Below are 16574 nucleotides of genomic sequence, written 5' to 3' on the forward strand. Positions count from 1 at the left end.
ATGCACACCAGTCCTACCCACAAAAGTGAGGTACATTTTTATGGAGAGACTTGGAGTGATGCTAGGTGGATGGAAGTTTGTGGCTCCCCGCAGATTCTGGAACTTTCCATCACAGAAATATGAATAAAATGTGTTTTCTAGTCAAAATGTGAAGTTTGCAAGGGATACTGGGTAAAAACAACATGTTGAGAGTCACGCAGCTCACCCGACCCTGGATACCCCTAGGTGTATAGTTTTAAAAAATTTACAGATTTCCTAGCTTTCCCTAGATGCCAGCTGAGCTAGGGTCCAAAATCTAGAGCTGCTCAGATTGGAAAACAGGGTCCATTTACAATGGAAAATGTGATGCGTCCATGTTGCGTTTTGGGTTGTTTCCTGTTGCGGGCACTAGACCTACAAAAACAAGTAAGGTACAGTTTTTATCAGGGGATCCAGGGGAATGCCGGGTCGATGGAAGTTTGCACATTCCAGAACTTTCCTTCACAGGAATGTGAGGAAAATGTGTTTTTTAGTCAAAGTTTGAGGATTGCAAATAATTCTGGGTAAAAAGAAAAACAAGTGAGAGCCATGCAAATCAGCACAACCTGGATACTCGTACGTGTCTAGTTTTAAAAAATGTACTGGTTTGCAAGGTTTCCATAGGTGCTGGATGAGCTAGAGTACAAAATCTACAGCTACCCACATTGGAAAAAAAGTCAGTTTTTACTGGAAAGATGTTATGCGTCCATGTTGTGTATTGGGCTATTTCCTGTCAAGAGCACTAGGCCTATCCACACAAGTGAGGGACCATTTTTAACAGGAGACTTGGGGGAATTCTGGGTGGAAGGAAGTGTGTGGCTCCCCACAGATTCCAGAACTTTTCATCATAGAAATGTCAGGAAAATGTGTTTTTAGTCCACGTTTGAGGTTGGCAAAGAAAAACCTGATGAGCGTCACACGTCACCCTACCCTGGATACCCCTAGATGTCTTGTGTTCAAATATGTACAAGTTTGCAAGGCTTCCCTAAGTGCCAGCTGAGCCAAGGTCCAAAATCTACAGCTATCCTTTTTGCAAAATAATGGTCAGATTTGAGTGGAAAATGTGATGAATCCATGTTGCGCTTTGGGCAGTTTCCTATTGTGGGCACTAGGCCTACCCACATAAAGGAGGAACCATTTTTATAGAGAGACCTGGGGGTATCCCGGGTGGAAAGAAGTTTGTGGCTCCACACAGATTACAGAACTTTCCATCATAGAAATGTGAGGAAAATGTGTTTTTTTGTCCAAATTTGGGATTTGCAAGGAATTCTGGGTATCAAAACCTGGTGAGAGCCACTCAATTCACCCCACCCTCGAAACCTCTAGGTGTCTAATTTTCAAAAAGGTACAGGTTTGTTAGTTTTCCCTATGTGCCCAATAAGTTAGGGTCCAAAACCTAGAGCTACCCACACTGGGGGAAAGGATCAGATTTCAGTGGAGAAATGAAATGTGTCCTAGTTGTGTTTTGCCCATTTCCTGTCGCAGGCACCAAGCCAACCCACTCAAATAAGGTACCATTTTTATCGGAAGACCTGTGGCAACACACAATGTAAAACATTTGTTATTACCAATTGGATTTTGCTGCATTTGAAGTGTAAGCCCGTCCAAAAGAAAGAAAACATTTTAAAAAATAACCTATAAATCATTCTCTAGTATGGATACTCACAAGTTCAGAGAAGAACAAATAACCACTGTTCCTAAACTCCGTATTTTGTGTCCATTTCAAAAATACATAGGTTTCCTTGCTACCCATTTTTTATTGTGCCTGTTTCACTATATGAATTGGTCTATACTCGGCACTCAATAAAAAAACATTGTACGGTGCAGCTCAGTTGTTTATTCCGAGTACCTTAGGTTCTTGCAGAACCTACAAACCCTAGATATCTCCGCAAGCAGAAGGGTCTAGCTGATGTAATGGTATATTGCTTTTGTCAATCAGCCATTACGACAAAGTTACAGATGAAAATGTTGTCACAAATGGTTGTTTTAGCATACTGAATTTCAATATTTCTTTAGTTTAACAGTTATTTCCCATGGGAACACCTTGAGGGATCTACACATATGACCCCTTTCTGAATTCAAAAGTTTTTCTACTTTTCAGAAATCTATAGCTTTCCTGAATCACCCATTGGGTTCACACTGGTTTCCACTGCACACTGGAAGTTGGTTGAGAGCCCCCCCCCCAAAAAAGGAAAAATGGGCTACCTCTTTGAAAAATACCAAACTGTGGTACAAGATTACATTTTTTCATTCAGCTTTGCTTAATTTGTGCTTGTTTCAGGTGCATAGCACCAGCACTTATTTTAAAGGGAAGGTGCTTATTCTGCTGCCTCAAGCATTTGCTGTGAGCAAAAGAAACAAATGGGAAAGACGGAGGAGGAGAAAAACGAAAAAGCGTCACAATCGGAGAAAGCAGAAATCTGCAAGACTGAGCTGAAGGGGCAGGGAGTGGCTTTAAATGTATTAAAGAGGGCCGCAGTGGCTTCAGGATTACGCTGTCTCAGTATTCCGTGCTCGCACATTTAATTGCAGCACAGCGTGTTTCAGAGGAGAGCTCTGAGCACTGGCACGTTTTTATTTACAATTTAAGCATTGATTCAGCTCAACATGTCCCTGAAGGCTGGGAAGATGGTGACTTCAATACAGCAAACCGTTTGTTGATGCCATTTTTAGGAAAACAAAACCAGACACTTATCTGGAGTCATTTTTCCCTAATTTTCAAGAAAAAAAAGAAAACCTCAAAAATGTGCTTTATTTTGCCTATTTTCTCGGTCCCCTCCAGCGGGGACGGAATGCTGAACATTGTCAAACACTCAGCCCCAGTCACAGATCTGGGTTTAATCCATCGTTTTTTTGCTCACCATGCCACCCCAGTTTGGACCCAGCCATATGCAAATCAGTCTTGACCCTGTTCCTCATGGGAACAGTCCAGCCCGAACTGCCAAGCCAGGTCCTCACTGGACCGGAAACAAGCATCCTGGGACCGGTTTCGGGGTTTCACCCCTCATCAGCCAGGCTAGCTTGAATCCAGTGGCATGGGAAGCACGGGACCCACATCTGGGCATACCCTTCCCACTTAGGGCGACAAAGCAAAGACAACAAGTGATGGACGGAATGCTGAACATTGTCAAACACTCACCCCCAGTCACAGATCTGGGTTTAATCCATCGTTTTTTTGCTCACCATGCCACCCCAGTTTGGACCCAGCCATATGCAAATCAGTCTTGACCCTGTTCCTCATGGGAACAGTCCAGCCCGAACTGCCAAGCCAGGTCCTCACTGGACCGGACCAAGCATCCTGGGACCGGTTTCGGGGTTTCACCCCTCATCAGCCAGGCTAGCTTGAATCCAGTGGCATGGGAAGCACGGGACCCACGTCCGACAAAGCAAAGACAACAAGTGATGGACGGAATGCTGAACATTGTCAAACACTCACCCCCAGTCACAGATCTGGGTTTAATCCATCGTTTTTTTGCTCACCATGCCACCCCAGTTTGGACCCAGCCATATGCAAATCAGTCTTGACCCTGTTCCTCATGGGAACAGTCCAGCCCGAACTGCCAAGCCAGGTCCTCACTGGACCGGAAACAAGCATCCTGGGACCGGTTTCGGGGTTTCACCCCTCATCAGCCAGGCTAGCTTGAATCCAGTGGCATGGGAAGCACGGGACCCACGTCTGGGCATACCCTTCCCACTTAGGGCGACAAAGCAAAGACAACAAGTGATGGACGGAATGCTGAACATTGTCAAACACTCACCCCCAGTCACAGATCTGGGTTTAATCCATCGTTTTTTGTTATGTTTTTTATGTATTTTTTGTTTTGTTATGTAACAAATGTTATGGAGCCTCAAGCACAAACGACCCCAAATCCAAATAGCCAAAAAAGGGCTCAGCACTGGGTATTGGGGGGAGGAGGGGTTAAGGGAGAAACCCAGCAGCTAAACAGTTAAATAGAAACACTCCAAAGAACCTGTCTGTGGCTTCTTAAGATGAGAAAGGGCACATTTTAATGGACAGCATTCTTGGCCGATAATTAGTAAGCTTTATAGCACGCTACTAGCACATAAAGGTCGAATTTGTACTTGAAACCATTGATGCTATAATATCTATCTGGTATCCTATCTGATATCTATCTGTTCTCAATATGTAGGGGATCAGCATTATCTTCAGGCCTGTCTAATTGCTTTTCTGCATTCTGAGGTTTGAAAGCGCGCAGGAAGAAATTTCAGCAGACTGAGCTGAAATCTACAAATCACCTTTGGGGGAAAAACATTTTATTGCCCAAAATTTCTCTTCTTTGATTTGGCAAAATTATTTCTGGCCACCTCCCCATGAAATGTCAGAATATATGAAAAAGAATCTCAGTCGTGCATTGTATATTTTCAGTTGAATCTCAGATCAGAGTTTACATTGAATGTCCATACCTTCCTTCCATCAGATTTTGTTTCTTCAATAGATGACTGAATTATTTCAGCTCCACTTTTATCCTCCTCCCCCTCTGAGTGACTGACATTTTCACCAATACTCTCCAAATGTAGGGCTGGTTCTTCTTTGCTTTCTTCTGCTGATTTTGCTGGTGGGGCATAAGTGGAGCTGTCTTGCGAAATATGGTCATAATAAGTGTGCAAAATGCGCAAAGCAATACTACTCATTGCCATTGGCCTTGGCAAATCGAATCCAAAGGCGCCATCAGGAAAATCATAGCCTTTAAACCTGAAAAATAAAAATGAGTTATGAAATTTGAGTCTGAACCATGACGCATGCTATTAAACATTAGAAAAACGTCAAGTAGGGATTGTTGATTTGCCTGAAAACCACATGTAGAAATTGGGGCAGTCCAAGTGCTAATTTGAATTATGTAGCTTTTAACAGTGACGGGACTTTCCGATCTTTCACACCCACTTCTGGATATTATTTTTCAGTAGTATTTTAGCAATGCGTGTGTCTGGAGATGTTGTGGTGATCTGTGTGAAATGTAGGCCTACATTTACTAAAGGGTGGTGTAGGCATAGCACTGAGTACTTTTGTGCTGTGCACTTGTACGTTTCCAATAGGTGGAAAACTGGCATACGGCTTTGCACAACGTGTGCGCCCACCCAAAACCTTAATAAATAACTCCCTAATATGTATACAGCATTTGAAGCAATTGTGACAACCGTGAGGAAAACCTCATCTAAAGAGTTTGCTTCTATGCATTTTACTATCCACCAGAGATGAGGCCTTTTTCACACAGCAGAGAAGGGATCATATGATGTTGTGTCTATCAGTCATTACAAACGTATTTCCTTATTTGCTGAGCGTGCACTACGATGTAATTTGATGTTAAATGAACAGGTCCCACCCATGCTGTAGGAATGTATCTGCCCCAGGTAATTCTATTGGCCCAGAACATCAATCACTTTCTGATTCTATTCCCACAAACTGCCTCAATATACTGATACAGGATCTATGAAAATCAGAACCGGTTAGGAAATAGCCACTTAAAACATTATAATCCCGTCATTATGCCCTATTATTTCAATGTCTTTGGATATTGTGCTTTCAGTAACCTACCACAGTTTGGAAGTGTAAGAACTACAATGGTGTAAGGTGATCTTAAAAATAGCTGATCCATTTTGCAAAAAAGAAATGTCTTCTAGGAAAGAAATGATGCCATAACATCAGCAATAAGCATCCTCAACTAAGAGATCCTTAATAAATGAATCTCATATTGTTGTCAGTCATCTACTTGCCTTTTACTGAAGATACATGCCTCAAATACATGAATTTGCCCCCTCCTCCTAAATATAATTTTGGCATCTTCATCAAGTATTCTGAATTAATACTCTCTGGATAGCCTAGCATGTATACTCAGGCACTTGCTCACAGGCAAACACAGAGACTCAGGCACATGCGTGTACATATACAGATTTGATATATATATATATATATATATCAAACAATTTGGTCAAAGAGTGGCACACTTTCCCTACCGGTGCCTGCGTTGGGATACGACCAATGTCTTCGTAATGCCTCCTACAAGAAAAAAAAGACGCTCCACTCTCGTGGATCCTTCACTGATTTAATTCAGTATCTCCACCTATGCGTTTCAGCCATTAGGCCCTAGTTCACGGTTACAAATCCAGTAATTGCTCTGTTAATTGCTCACCCTTATAAGCCATGCAGGGAATTATGGTCTTGGTAGTTTTGTGATCTTTTATCCTTCATGTGAAATGTAACTTGCCTCTTTATTCAAACAAAAGAATTGACTGCTCTCAGAGTCTTTCCTGTGCAACATCACATTTTACTTCGAAATATTGTTTCCCAAGGCTCCAATGTTCAATCTCGGGCAGTTAACAATTGCTGTGTTTGTCAAATATTTAAAAAGCAGAAACCACAAACCCTTTTATCTCCTAGGGTTGTATCGGCATGAGGGGAATTTCCAACTTAAGTTCCTTATTCCTATTTCAGCAAGAATTCCAATAAACCCCGGACAGTCAGCAAACATGTGAATTAAGTCTGTCCCATGAAGATGACATCCAGGGCACCAAGACCCCTTATCTTTACCCCAATGCACAATCTTCCTCAGTTTCTTATACAGATCAAAACACATTTTATAGTATTGAGCTAATAAGTTTGCTGAGAAGAAGACAGATCAGGCAAAGCGGAGACAGTCCAAAAGAAATAAGGTTAGGGGTGGCTATCTTATACTGCCATTTCTCAGAGTGTATATCCAGCACGTCCTTTATAAGTTGGTTCAAGAAGCCATATATTTCACTGATTAGACAAGATCTTACACTCATAATTAAATCCACTAAATCTATTCAGAGAAATCTGGAAGGGCCGCCTCCCTTTCAGCTCAGAAAATCCCTGATTTGTAGAAACCTAAAAAGCTCCCTATGCCCGATCAAGTATTCCCTAGCAAGGTCCTCAAAATATACTATGCCCGAGTAAGAATAAAAATTCCACAGCCTGGTGAACCCTAAAGCCTTCCAAAGGGAAATAAGGGGGCTTGAAATATAGCTGGTAGTATAGGATTATGAAAAATGGGTGTGTAATAGTTCAGTCAACCGATGCCCACATGTTTGCTCACAACTGCCCATACCTTGTAAGTCCACAATAGGGGCTTAAATCGGACCTTCTTAAAATATCCAAATTCTTCTTGCCTACAAAGGCAACTCCAGACCTCTTTCTCAAGCACCAATTCATATGGCAAGGGAATGCTGCCCACAGCCTCTGAGTTGGAGATCTCTTCCTGAAACAAGATTCAGCATTGTTGAAGGGTAGTCGCCCAATAATATAATTTGTGATTTAGAATCCTACTAAAGCCTCTGCAGTATATAGCAATCAGTTAGCAAGGTTCTTTCAACATAAAATTCTGAATATCTACTCCAACTTCTCTAAGAATACACCTATATCAGAAGAACGGATCACAAGCATAAGGAAGGGTATAGCTACAATTGCTCAGTTTACTCCCCTTCCTCAGGAGCAAGCAGATGTGTTGCTCAAGTCACTTAAGTCGGGATCCCCCTTGGACCCAGCTCCCCCACAGATAATTGCGCGGGGTTGGACAGTTATTGATCCAGCTCTGATGGACATGCTGAATGCCTCAAAATCCAGAGGTTTAGTTCCAGATCAGTGGAAGCACGCCGTGGTCAAACCATTATTAAAGAAGGCTTCCCTGGACATGGCAGATCTCAAGAACTATAGACCGATATCTCTACTACCGACACCGGCCAAAATTCTAGACAAACATATCAATACTCAACTTTCCACTTTTCTGGAAACACATAACTGTCTCCATCCCACACAAACGGGTTTTAGACCCCGGCACAGCACAGAAACGGCATTGATTGCAGTTATGGAAGAGACAAGGAAGGCCATGGATCTTGGCCATACAACTGCAGTTATACTTTTGGATCTGAGTGCGGCCTTTGACACCGTAGACCATCATGTGTTGAGTATAAGGATGAGGAACACGGGAATAGAGGGGCATGCTCATGCATGGCTGACCTTTCTAGAGGGCAGAACTTTTCAGGTCCTTGATCGATTTTATTGTTCAGACAAATTTTATTCCAGTTGTGGTGTACCCCAGGGCTCGTCGCTTAGCCCTATGCTTTTTAACATATATATGGACCCTCTGGTGGACTTGGTCGAATCCTTTGGCCTGTCTATGGTATCTTACGCGGATGACACCCAACTGGTGGTATCCTTCTCAGATAACACCAATACGGATGACTGTTCAATGACTTCTTGCTTACAGGCAGTTACAGGATGGATGATGGATAGCAGACTAAAACTTAACGGTGACAAGACAGAACTTATGATTTTGGGGTATGACCCAGGCCCGAGTAAGTCACTCAGGATTCCTAGTACTCTAGCTGACTTTCAATCCCCAAAGAAATGCATCAAGAGCTTAAGGATATGGCTGGATCCCGGGCTAACGTTGGACCAGCATGCCAAACATATATCAGCCTCTTGTTCTGGCCTGCTGAGACTTCTGAGGAAGGTTTTTACAATTCTTCCTTATTTGGCAAAAAGACTTATCATTCAAGCCACCATCCTTTCGAGACTTGATTATGGTAATGGCATAGTTCTTGCTTCGCCCCTATATGTGATAAAGAAGCTGCAGCGGGTACAAAATGCAGCGGCACGCCTTCTGTTAGATATCCCTAGACATACCTCGGCGAAACCAGCATTAGTTTCACTGCATTGGTTGCCGGTGGAACAGCGGGTAAATTCAAAGCCTTGTGCTGTATTCACAGGTCTCTTCACAATTGTGGGCCATCGCTCTTAACAGCCCTTGCCTCTTTCTACAGGCCGAATAGGACTATCAGATCAGCCTCCTCAGCTCTGGCCTCCCTTCCAAGATTTAAAAAAGTGAGATGGGGTGGGGCCACGATGGCCTATCTGGGGGCCAAGCTGTGGAATTCCCTTCCTCTTAGACTCTGGCTCATAAGCCAGGAATACAGCTTCCGTAAGGAATTTAAAACTTGGCTGTTTTAGAACTTACTGTCACTTATGTTAACCTTGATCTTTGATCTAGTCCGCTAGCGCTGGGAAGCCTGAGGGCAGCCATGCGCTTTACAAATTGCATAACGTAACAACATAACATTTGGTACCGCCCATCCTCCTCTTTCCCAAGAGAGTGTCAGGAACCTCAGGGCTCTCCTAGTCCGGCCGTAGGGCCAGAGAAATCTTGTCATCATGACCTTTAGTCTCTTAAACTACAAATTATCAATCTCTAGTGGAATAACCCAAAAGAAATATGACATTTTCGGGAGAAGCAGCATTTTAAGAGCGTTGCATCAGCCAACCAACGAGAGATGCAAGTTATTCATCCAGGAGAAATCCTTCCTGGCTCTCCTTATTAGGGGATCGAGGTTAGTTAGAACCGATGACACGATCGGCATTGGCCACAATGTTGTCCCCTAGGTCAACAGGTACTATCCATCACACGGGAATCATTCAACAGGACATTGCTATTGACCACTACTTGGGTCGTTACTTTAACTTTGTTTTTTTTTCCCCTCTAAACCAAGCTTGTTGAGTTTCAGAAAATATAGGTAGATAGCACCTTCCTAAAGATGGAATTAGGGCATGATACCAACAACAATAGTAACATATATGTATAGGTATGAAAAGAACATGTTAATTGTGGCTTTCACCAAGCGGACTCCTCAAAAATAATTCAAATTTGAGTCTACTTCTAATAACGATGACCATGGATTCATTACATATGTTTTTATTCCCCATTACCACAAATAGAAAACACCTCGTAGTTCTGCACATTAAAAAAGAAGAAAAAACATGTTCTCAAACACTTAGACGTTTGACCTAATTTCTACCCAACCCACTTAAAGAAACTCTTTCATAAAACCTGACGAAACACGTTTCTTCTCAAAACATGCTGCACGTATCTGGCTACACAATCTACTTGCCAAAAACCCTTTCTGTGAACCCCAAAATGAACTCTAGCGAACATTTTTAGAATATCTACTTTACTGAAAATCTGGTTGATTTGCACTCAGGTTTAATGCACCTGCTGCGTAAATCTAACTGTGGGTCACATAGTCTAAAACTTGCGACCTGGCTCATACTTTCCTCTTCCCCGGCATGGGGTCTGCTCCCGAAACACATGCAATGATACACAGTCAATATGTTGTTGGAAAAACATGGGCCGCAGTTTATTAAACACTGATTTATAGCATGAAGGCCCCACCCACCTTGTCATTCTTTATTGGAGACCATAAATCATTTGAGCCTGTCATAAATCACCCTGACATATTTGAGCCATACTTGGCCATAAATCATTTTTGTTGGCAGGCCTAACATAAATCATTCTGACAATTATATATGTAGCAAGACCATAAATCACCTAGTCATAAATCAATCAAACTGTACTGTACTGTTTAGTTTTGAGTTTGCTGAGTCTTGGCTCTGGCGTTTGTCTTTCTTGTTCGGGGGTACTCTTTTTAACCTTTTTAGGCTTAACTCACTACCTTGGTGATTGGTTGTGTCCTGCCCTCTGGGGACATGGGCTGCACGAGCCGTGTTTCGTGTAACCCCTCCACCGACTGTCTTACCCTGCCATAAGGCATCCCAAGGTAAGTACTTCCGCCACCCTGCTGTGTCCGGTGTGGCCTCCCCACCCTCCTTACGCTCTTTACCGCCACTCCATCTTAGGGTTACCGCCCAATTGTGGCTCCCCCCAAACTCCAGTCCCTCTATTTGCAGCCTGCTAGTTTCATGGCTGCCCCGAGGTTCGACCAGAAAACCTCCCTCCCTTCTGTGAACAAGTGCACCTTTTCATCATGGAAATACTCCGGCCTCTGCAGGTTTATGAGGCTGTGTCTGGAGCTTTCCCAGCCATTAGACATGCAGAACTTTTTCACTGTCGTGTTGAGTTTCTTTCTTGATTTACTCAGTGCTCCCATCTACTCAGCTCCCTTCCAATAATCCTGGGAATTATCTCTGGCCAGATCAACATTGTGCTACCAAACAGCCTGGCTGCTTCCATTAGATCCCCCAAATGCGCACCAGGAGCTCTCTTCTGCCTAGTTGTGCCACATCATTGTTCCCCAGGTGTATGATTAAAATGTCCGGACTGCTGGGCTGGATTGCCTGCAGCTTCTAAAGCACTGGACGCACTTGCTCCCACTTCATTTCAGGTAGCCTGAACCACTTGATGTCGGTCTGTCGCAGACACAGGTCCTTCCTGGGCCCTTTGCAGTTAGTTCCACCAGGTCAGGGTTCTCCTCACGAAGAGTGGCCGACCACCCATGCTGTCTTGCACTTCATACCTGTTGGTGATGTATGCGCAGTAATGTTGGGCACTTGCCCCCCAGTTGCACCAATCAACATCACAAAACAAAATAGAATGACGGAGTGTTGAAACTTTTCAAACACTCAACCCCAGTCACAGATCTGGGTTTAATCCATCGTTATTTTGCTCGCCACGTCACCCCAGTTTGGACCCAGCCGTATGCAAATCAGTCTTGACCCTGTTCCCTATGGAACATCATCCATCATCCTTTTGTGTTACTAAAGTTGCCCTAAGTGGGAAGGGTATGCCCAGACGTGGGTCCCTTGCTCACTGTGCCACTGGTTTCAAGCTAGCCTGGCTGATGAAGGGTGATATCCTGAAACCGGTCCCAGGATGCTTGATTCTGGTCCAGGAAGGACCTGGCTTGGCAGTTCGGGCTGGACTGTTCCCATGAGGAACAGGGTCAAGACTGATTTGCATATGGCTGGGACCAAACTGGGGTGGCATGGTGAGCAAAAGAACGATGGATTAAACCCAGATCTGTGACTGGGGGCGAGTGTTTGCATTGTTCAGCACTCCGTCCATCATCCTTTTGTGTTACTAAAGTTGCCCTAAGTGGGAAGGGTATGCCCAGGCGTGGGTCCCTTGCTCACTGTGCCACTGGATTCAAGCTAGCCTGGCTGATGAAGGGTGATACCCTGAAACTGGTCCCAGTATGCTTGAATCTGGTCCAGGGAGGACCTGGCTTGGCAGTTCGGGCTGGACTGTTCCCATGAGGAACAGCGTCAAGACTGATTTGCATATGGCTGGGCCCAAACTGGGGTGGCATGGTGAGCAAAAGAACGATGGATTAAACCCAGGTCTGTGACTGGGGGCGAGTGTTTGCATTGTTCAGCACTCCGTCCATCATCCTTTTGTGTTCCCCCAGTTGCACCCGTGCCACTTTTGCAGAGCCTGGGTTCGCTGTTGGTTCCTTTTAGGGTGTGTGTGTATGTGTGCTGGGCGAGGAGGGTTGTGAGGATGGGTAGGGGTTGTTACCTAAATGTCCTTAGTCCTGCCTGGGTGCTGATCCCTGATGTAGCTCTCATATGCGTTTGAGTGCCACCTAACAACTGTAAGCGCACAGAGTGCAGTGGTTCCGCAGAGGCTTTAAAGAGCACAAAGTAGATAATACTAATTCTCTCTTTTGTGGTAGTGTGGACGAGCAGTTAGGCTTATCAGATGGTAGTGCTAAGCATTTGTTGTACACACACAGTCAAGATATGAAGCACACACTCAATGACTAACTCCAGTCCAATTATTTATGTATCAACAAATATACTTTGTTATTTTATTTCTGGAACCAAAAGGATCTTTGTTGCAGGTAAGGACAGATTCAAGAATGTACCACTTTCAAGTATCAAATGCACTTTGTAAATCACAGTTAATATACGTTTCAGGTAAGCAATACTTTTCAATAGCAAAAGTAGACAGTGCAAAAATCATTGAAGGCAATCCAGTCTTAGGGGAGGAAAAGTACAAGCACAGTTTACAGGTAAGTACTCAACCTACGGTCCCAGTCTTCGGGAGTTAAGGTGCCCACAGGGCAAGGTTTAAGAAGACACCAAGGGTGCACCACCAGCAACACAGGGCCGGCCAGGTGCAGAGGTCAAAGTTGGTGTCGGGTGCCCTATGGAAACCAATGGAGACTGAGGGCACTTGAAAGAAACCAGATTGGATGTAAGTACCTGCGGTTTTAGGGCACAGGCCCCTGGGGTTTAGATCAGCACCAAAACTACACCCTCAGCGGCATGGGGGCGGCCAGGTGCAGTGTGCAAATACAGAGTCTGGCACAAAATGCAATTCAAGGAGGAACTCCGGGTTTACAAAGATGCTGCAGGCTTGGCCCAGGGAGTCGGATGAAGAAGACCAACTGCTGGACAGGTAAGTAGAAATCCCACTGAATGGCGATGGACCGTCTGTTGGGGTCCCCAAAGCCAGGGGGCTGCGGTGCATGGGTAACTTTAGGCAGCGGGAATCTTCACTGGAGCAGGTCGCAGTCAGTGGGGTCCTCTGGATTCAGGGTGCAGGCGTCGTGTTGGTCAGGAGGGGTCAACAAAGGGTGGACTTGAGGTCGGAATCACCTGGAGACCTTCTCCGGACCGGTGGGCCACCTGGACTCATGACGTGGGTGTCGTGTGCAGAGTGGGCAGGACTTACAGATCCAAGGGCTCTGGAGTCCTTGTTGGAGGTTTCTTTGTGGACAGGGCCACTGTCCTATGGAGTTCTTGGTCCTTGGGGAAGGCAGGCAGTCCTCTGGGGGTTTGTAGAGGTTGCTGCTCCTGCAGGATGAGTTCTCTTTTTGTAGCAGGAGTGTTGAAGCTGCAGACAGGCAGGGTGGGTTGGGGCCAAGTAAGTTGTTATAATGAGTCTTCACTGCTAGTGTGGCTCTTCTGTCCTTCTTCTTTAGGTCACCAGGAATCTGAAGAGCAAGGTTCAGGGGTGCCCTTAAATGCAAGATTTAGGTCTGTTACAGGGGTATGAGGGTAGTAACCAATGGCTACTGACCTTGAGGGTGGCTACACCCTTTCCGTGCCACTCTTTAGGGAGAGGGCACGTTCCTAACCCTATTGGCCAACATCCTCCAAAAAAGATGGAGGATTCTGAAAAGAGGGGTTCACCTCAGCTCTAAGCAGGTCCCAGCTGGGGTGGACACTCCTTCGCTTGCTTACTAATTTTCCTGCAGGTTCGGCCGACAAAAACTAGGGCTTGGTCTTGGGGGGGGAGGGTGAGAGAGGCATAGACCGGTCAGCCACACACTAGAAAATTGGGAGAATTTCAACAAATCCAACACTGGCATCAGTGTGGGTTTACTGAGCTGAGACCAAACTTCCCAGCATTTAGTAAAGCCATCATGGAGCTGTGGAGTTCGTAGTGACAAACTCCCAGCCCATGTACTCAATATGGCTTCACTGCACTTACAATGTCTACGAACGGACTTAGACACTGTAGGGGCACATTGCTCATGTGCCTGTTGTACAGGGCACCGTGCCTTAGGGCTTAAAGGCCTGCTAGAGGGGTGACTTACCTATGCCACTGGCAGCATTTTGTAGACATGGTACCCAGGGAGGGGTGCCATGTTGATTTTACCTTTCTCCCTACACCAACACACACAATCTGCAACAGCAGTGTGCACGTGTTAGGATGGCATAGTACATGCTCAGCCCTTGGAGACCGTCTCTGGCCACAGGGCCCTTGGTACCACTGGTACCTTTTAGATGGGACTTAGCGTGGTGGCAGAGGAGTGACAATTGTGGAAGTAATGGTACAGTTTAGGGAAAGAACACAGGTGCTGGGGCCTGGTTAGCAGGATCCCAGCACCTACTCAGTCAAGTTCACATCAGATATCAGGCAAAATGTGGGGGGGGGGTGAGCATGCCAAAAGGAGCACTTTCCTACACCAACCGCCTTAATGCCCGTGGCTGACATGCCGCAGCAGGCTGCCAATGTTGCCACCCCTATGTGGAATGAGTGTGTGCCAAAGTGGTCAGCTGGCACCCCTGCTTTGGACAGTGCCCTCTTCAACATTGCTTTAAACTGGAGGGTGCTCAAGCACTCTCCATTGTTGTGCAGAAAAAGTACCCCGTCTCCTGCTGGTCTCCCCAGTAAGTATCTCCTGACATTGCACACAGGGCATAGGTTGTGATCTTCTAGGCACCTCAGCTCCACTTTGGCCTCCTTACCCAGCTGGTCCATCTTGGAGTTCCTCAATAGCACTCGCATCTACCCCATGCCTATCTGTACATTCTGGCTCTGTAGGCATGCCTCAGATACCCCAGCTTTGACCGGGCCACCTTCCTCTAAATACCCCCAAAAATGCCAGTGTAAATGCTGCTTTGAACAGCATGTTCTCAAAAGTGTATACAGACACTGCATCCAGCGCCCTCACCAGCTCATACCTTCCATGGAGACATTTGTAATCAACTTAATGGAGCACTGGGCAGTGTGTAGGCACTACCGATGTACTCTGGGAGCTGTATTAGCAGTGTCTGAAGCTGATGAGGACACACTGTGGCATGCTAGAGGAGCGCTGTGCGTGCAAAACCTAAAAAGAGGTGCTTGCTGCAAACAAAACAGCAGTGATCCCAAAGAGATGATAGTAAAAGACATTGAATGAAGCAAATAACCCCATCCCAAAGAAAATGCATATTTTCATCCAAAAAAGCCTTTGAAAAGCAGCAGAATTTGGTGATCTTTCCTTGGTCAGCCGGAAAAATTAGCTGCCTCACTGACCATGCATTGCATGCTGTGTTCAGCTTTATTAGAAGCTATAGTTTCCCTTGTCTTCGGGGTCTGAAAGGAAGCTAGTAAAATGTTATTTTAGTCAAATGTATGGCAGTATTAATTTACTTAATTATCAATACAAAATATAAGATATAGAAAATTTTGCCTTTTATAGGAATGTTTTCTTTCCAAAAATGATTTTTTTTAAATGATATTCCTGCATTTGCACAGCGATATTCTACTTTTTATAGATTCAGAGAACATACTCATAATAGAGACATGTGCTGCTGAGGACCATTTACCTTTTTCAAACATTACAGAGCAATCACCATATTCAGTTACAAGAACAATCAAGAGAATAAGGGTCAGATGTACCAAAGGGTTTTTCCCATTCTGTGTCAATAGGAAAATGTGTTCGTACCTATGGCCCTTAATGGCTTTCATAACACCTTTTGAAGTTTATGGTGTTCCTTTCCTGAGCACCATGTATTGCGGGAGCGACACAGATTCCCTGTGAAGACCCGTTGTTACGTTTCTCTGGTGACAACACAGGCATCTGCAAAGGCTTGTCCTTCAGTCTAGATTTGCCTTATGTCTAGAGGATCTCATCCTTCCGAGGGGTCTGGTGAGTAACCCTGCTGCAGGTGCGAGCCGTAGCTTCATCCCGCCTTGCTACCTGCATGGAGATCCCGGTGCCAGCACACCGTTGTGGAACTTGGTTCCCTCGCCTTGAAAGGGCGCAGAGTCTGCACTGTTCAGAAGGACGTAGGAACCATCGACCTCCAAACTACCAGGGCTGCAAACTGCCTTGGCTTTTTTTCCGTGTTGCACCTATGTATTAAGCATTTGGCAACTACATAGCAAGTAGATGACAACAGAAGTCCATGTGCACATATAGGGGCCAGTGAGAGACGTCACAGTGACCATAAATTAATATCCTTTCCCATAACACAAATGTGAATCTAAAGGGTCACAATCCATGGTGCCTTACATGAAAATCAATAATAAGGAATAAGGCAAGTCAGAACAGAAGTAATGCCACAGTCC

The 16574-nt window shown here is 44.9% G+C and overlaps 1 protein-coding gene across 2 annotated transcripts in view; it reads right to left on the reverse strand.

The window, feature by feature from the left end:
- DNAI7 (dynein axonemal intermediate chain 7) overlaps window positions 1-16574 on the reverse strand; it is a 342681-nt gene that overhangs the window by 168739 nt on the left and 157368 nt on the right. For both annotated transcript variants that reach the window (XM_069228584.1, XM_069228583.1), the window contains one exon: window positions 4444-4732. In XM_069228584.1, the coding sequence (XP_069084685.1) occupies window positions 4444-4732 (289 nt within the window). The remainder of the gene's footprint in view (window positions 1-4443; window positions 4733-16574) is intronic.

Source organism: Pleurodeles waltl, chromosome 4_1, assembly GCF_031143425.1.
Source record: "Pleurodeles waltl isolate 20211129_DDA chromosome 4_1, aPleWal1.hap1.20221129, whole genome shotgun sequence".
In the NCBI taxonomy this organism is placed as follows: Eukaryota; Metazoa; Chordata; class Amphibia; order Caudata; family Salamandridae; genus Pleurodeles; species Pleurodeles waltl.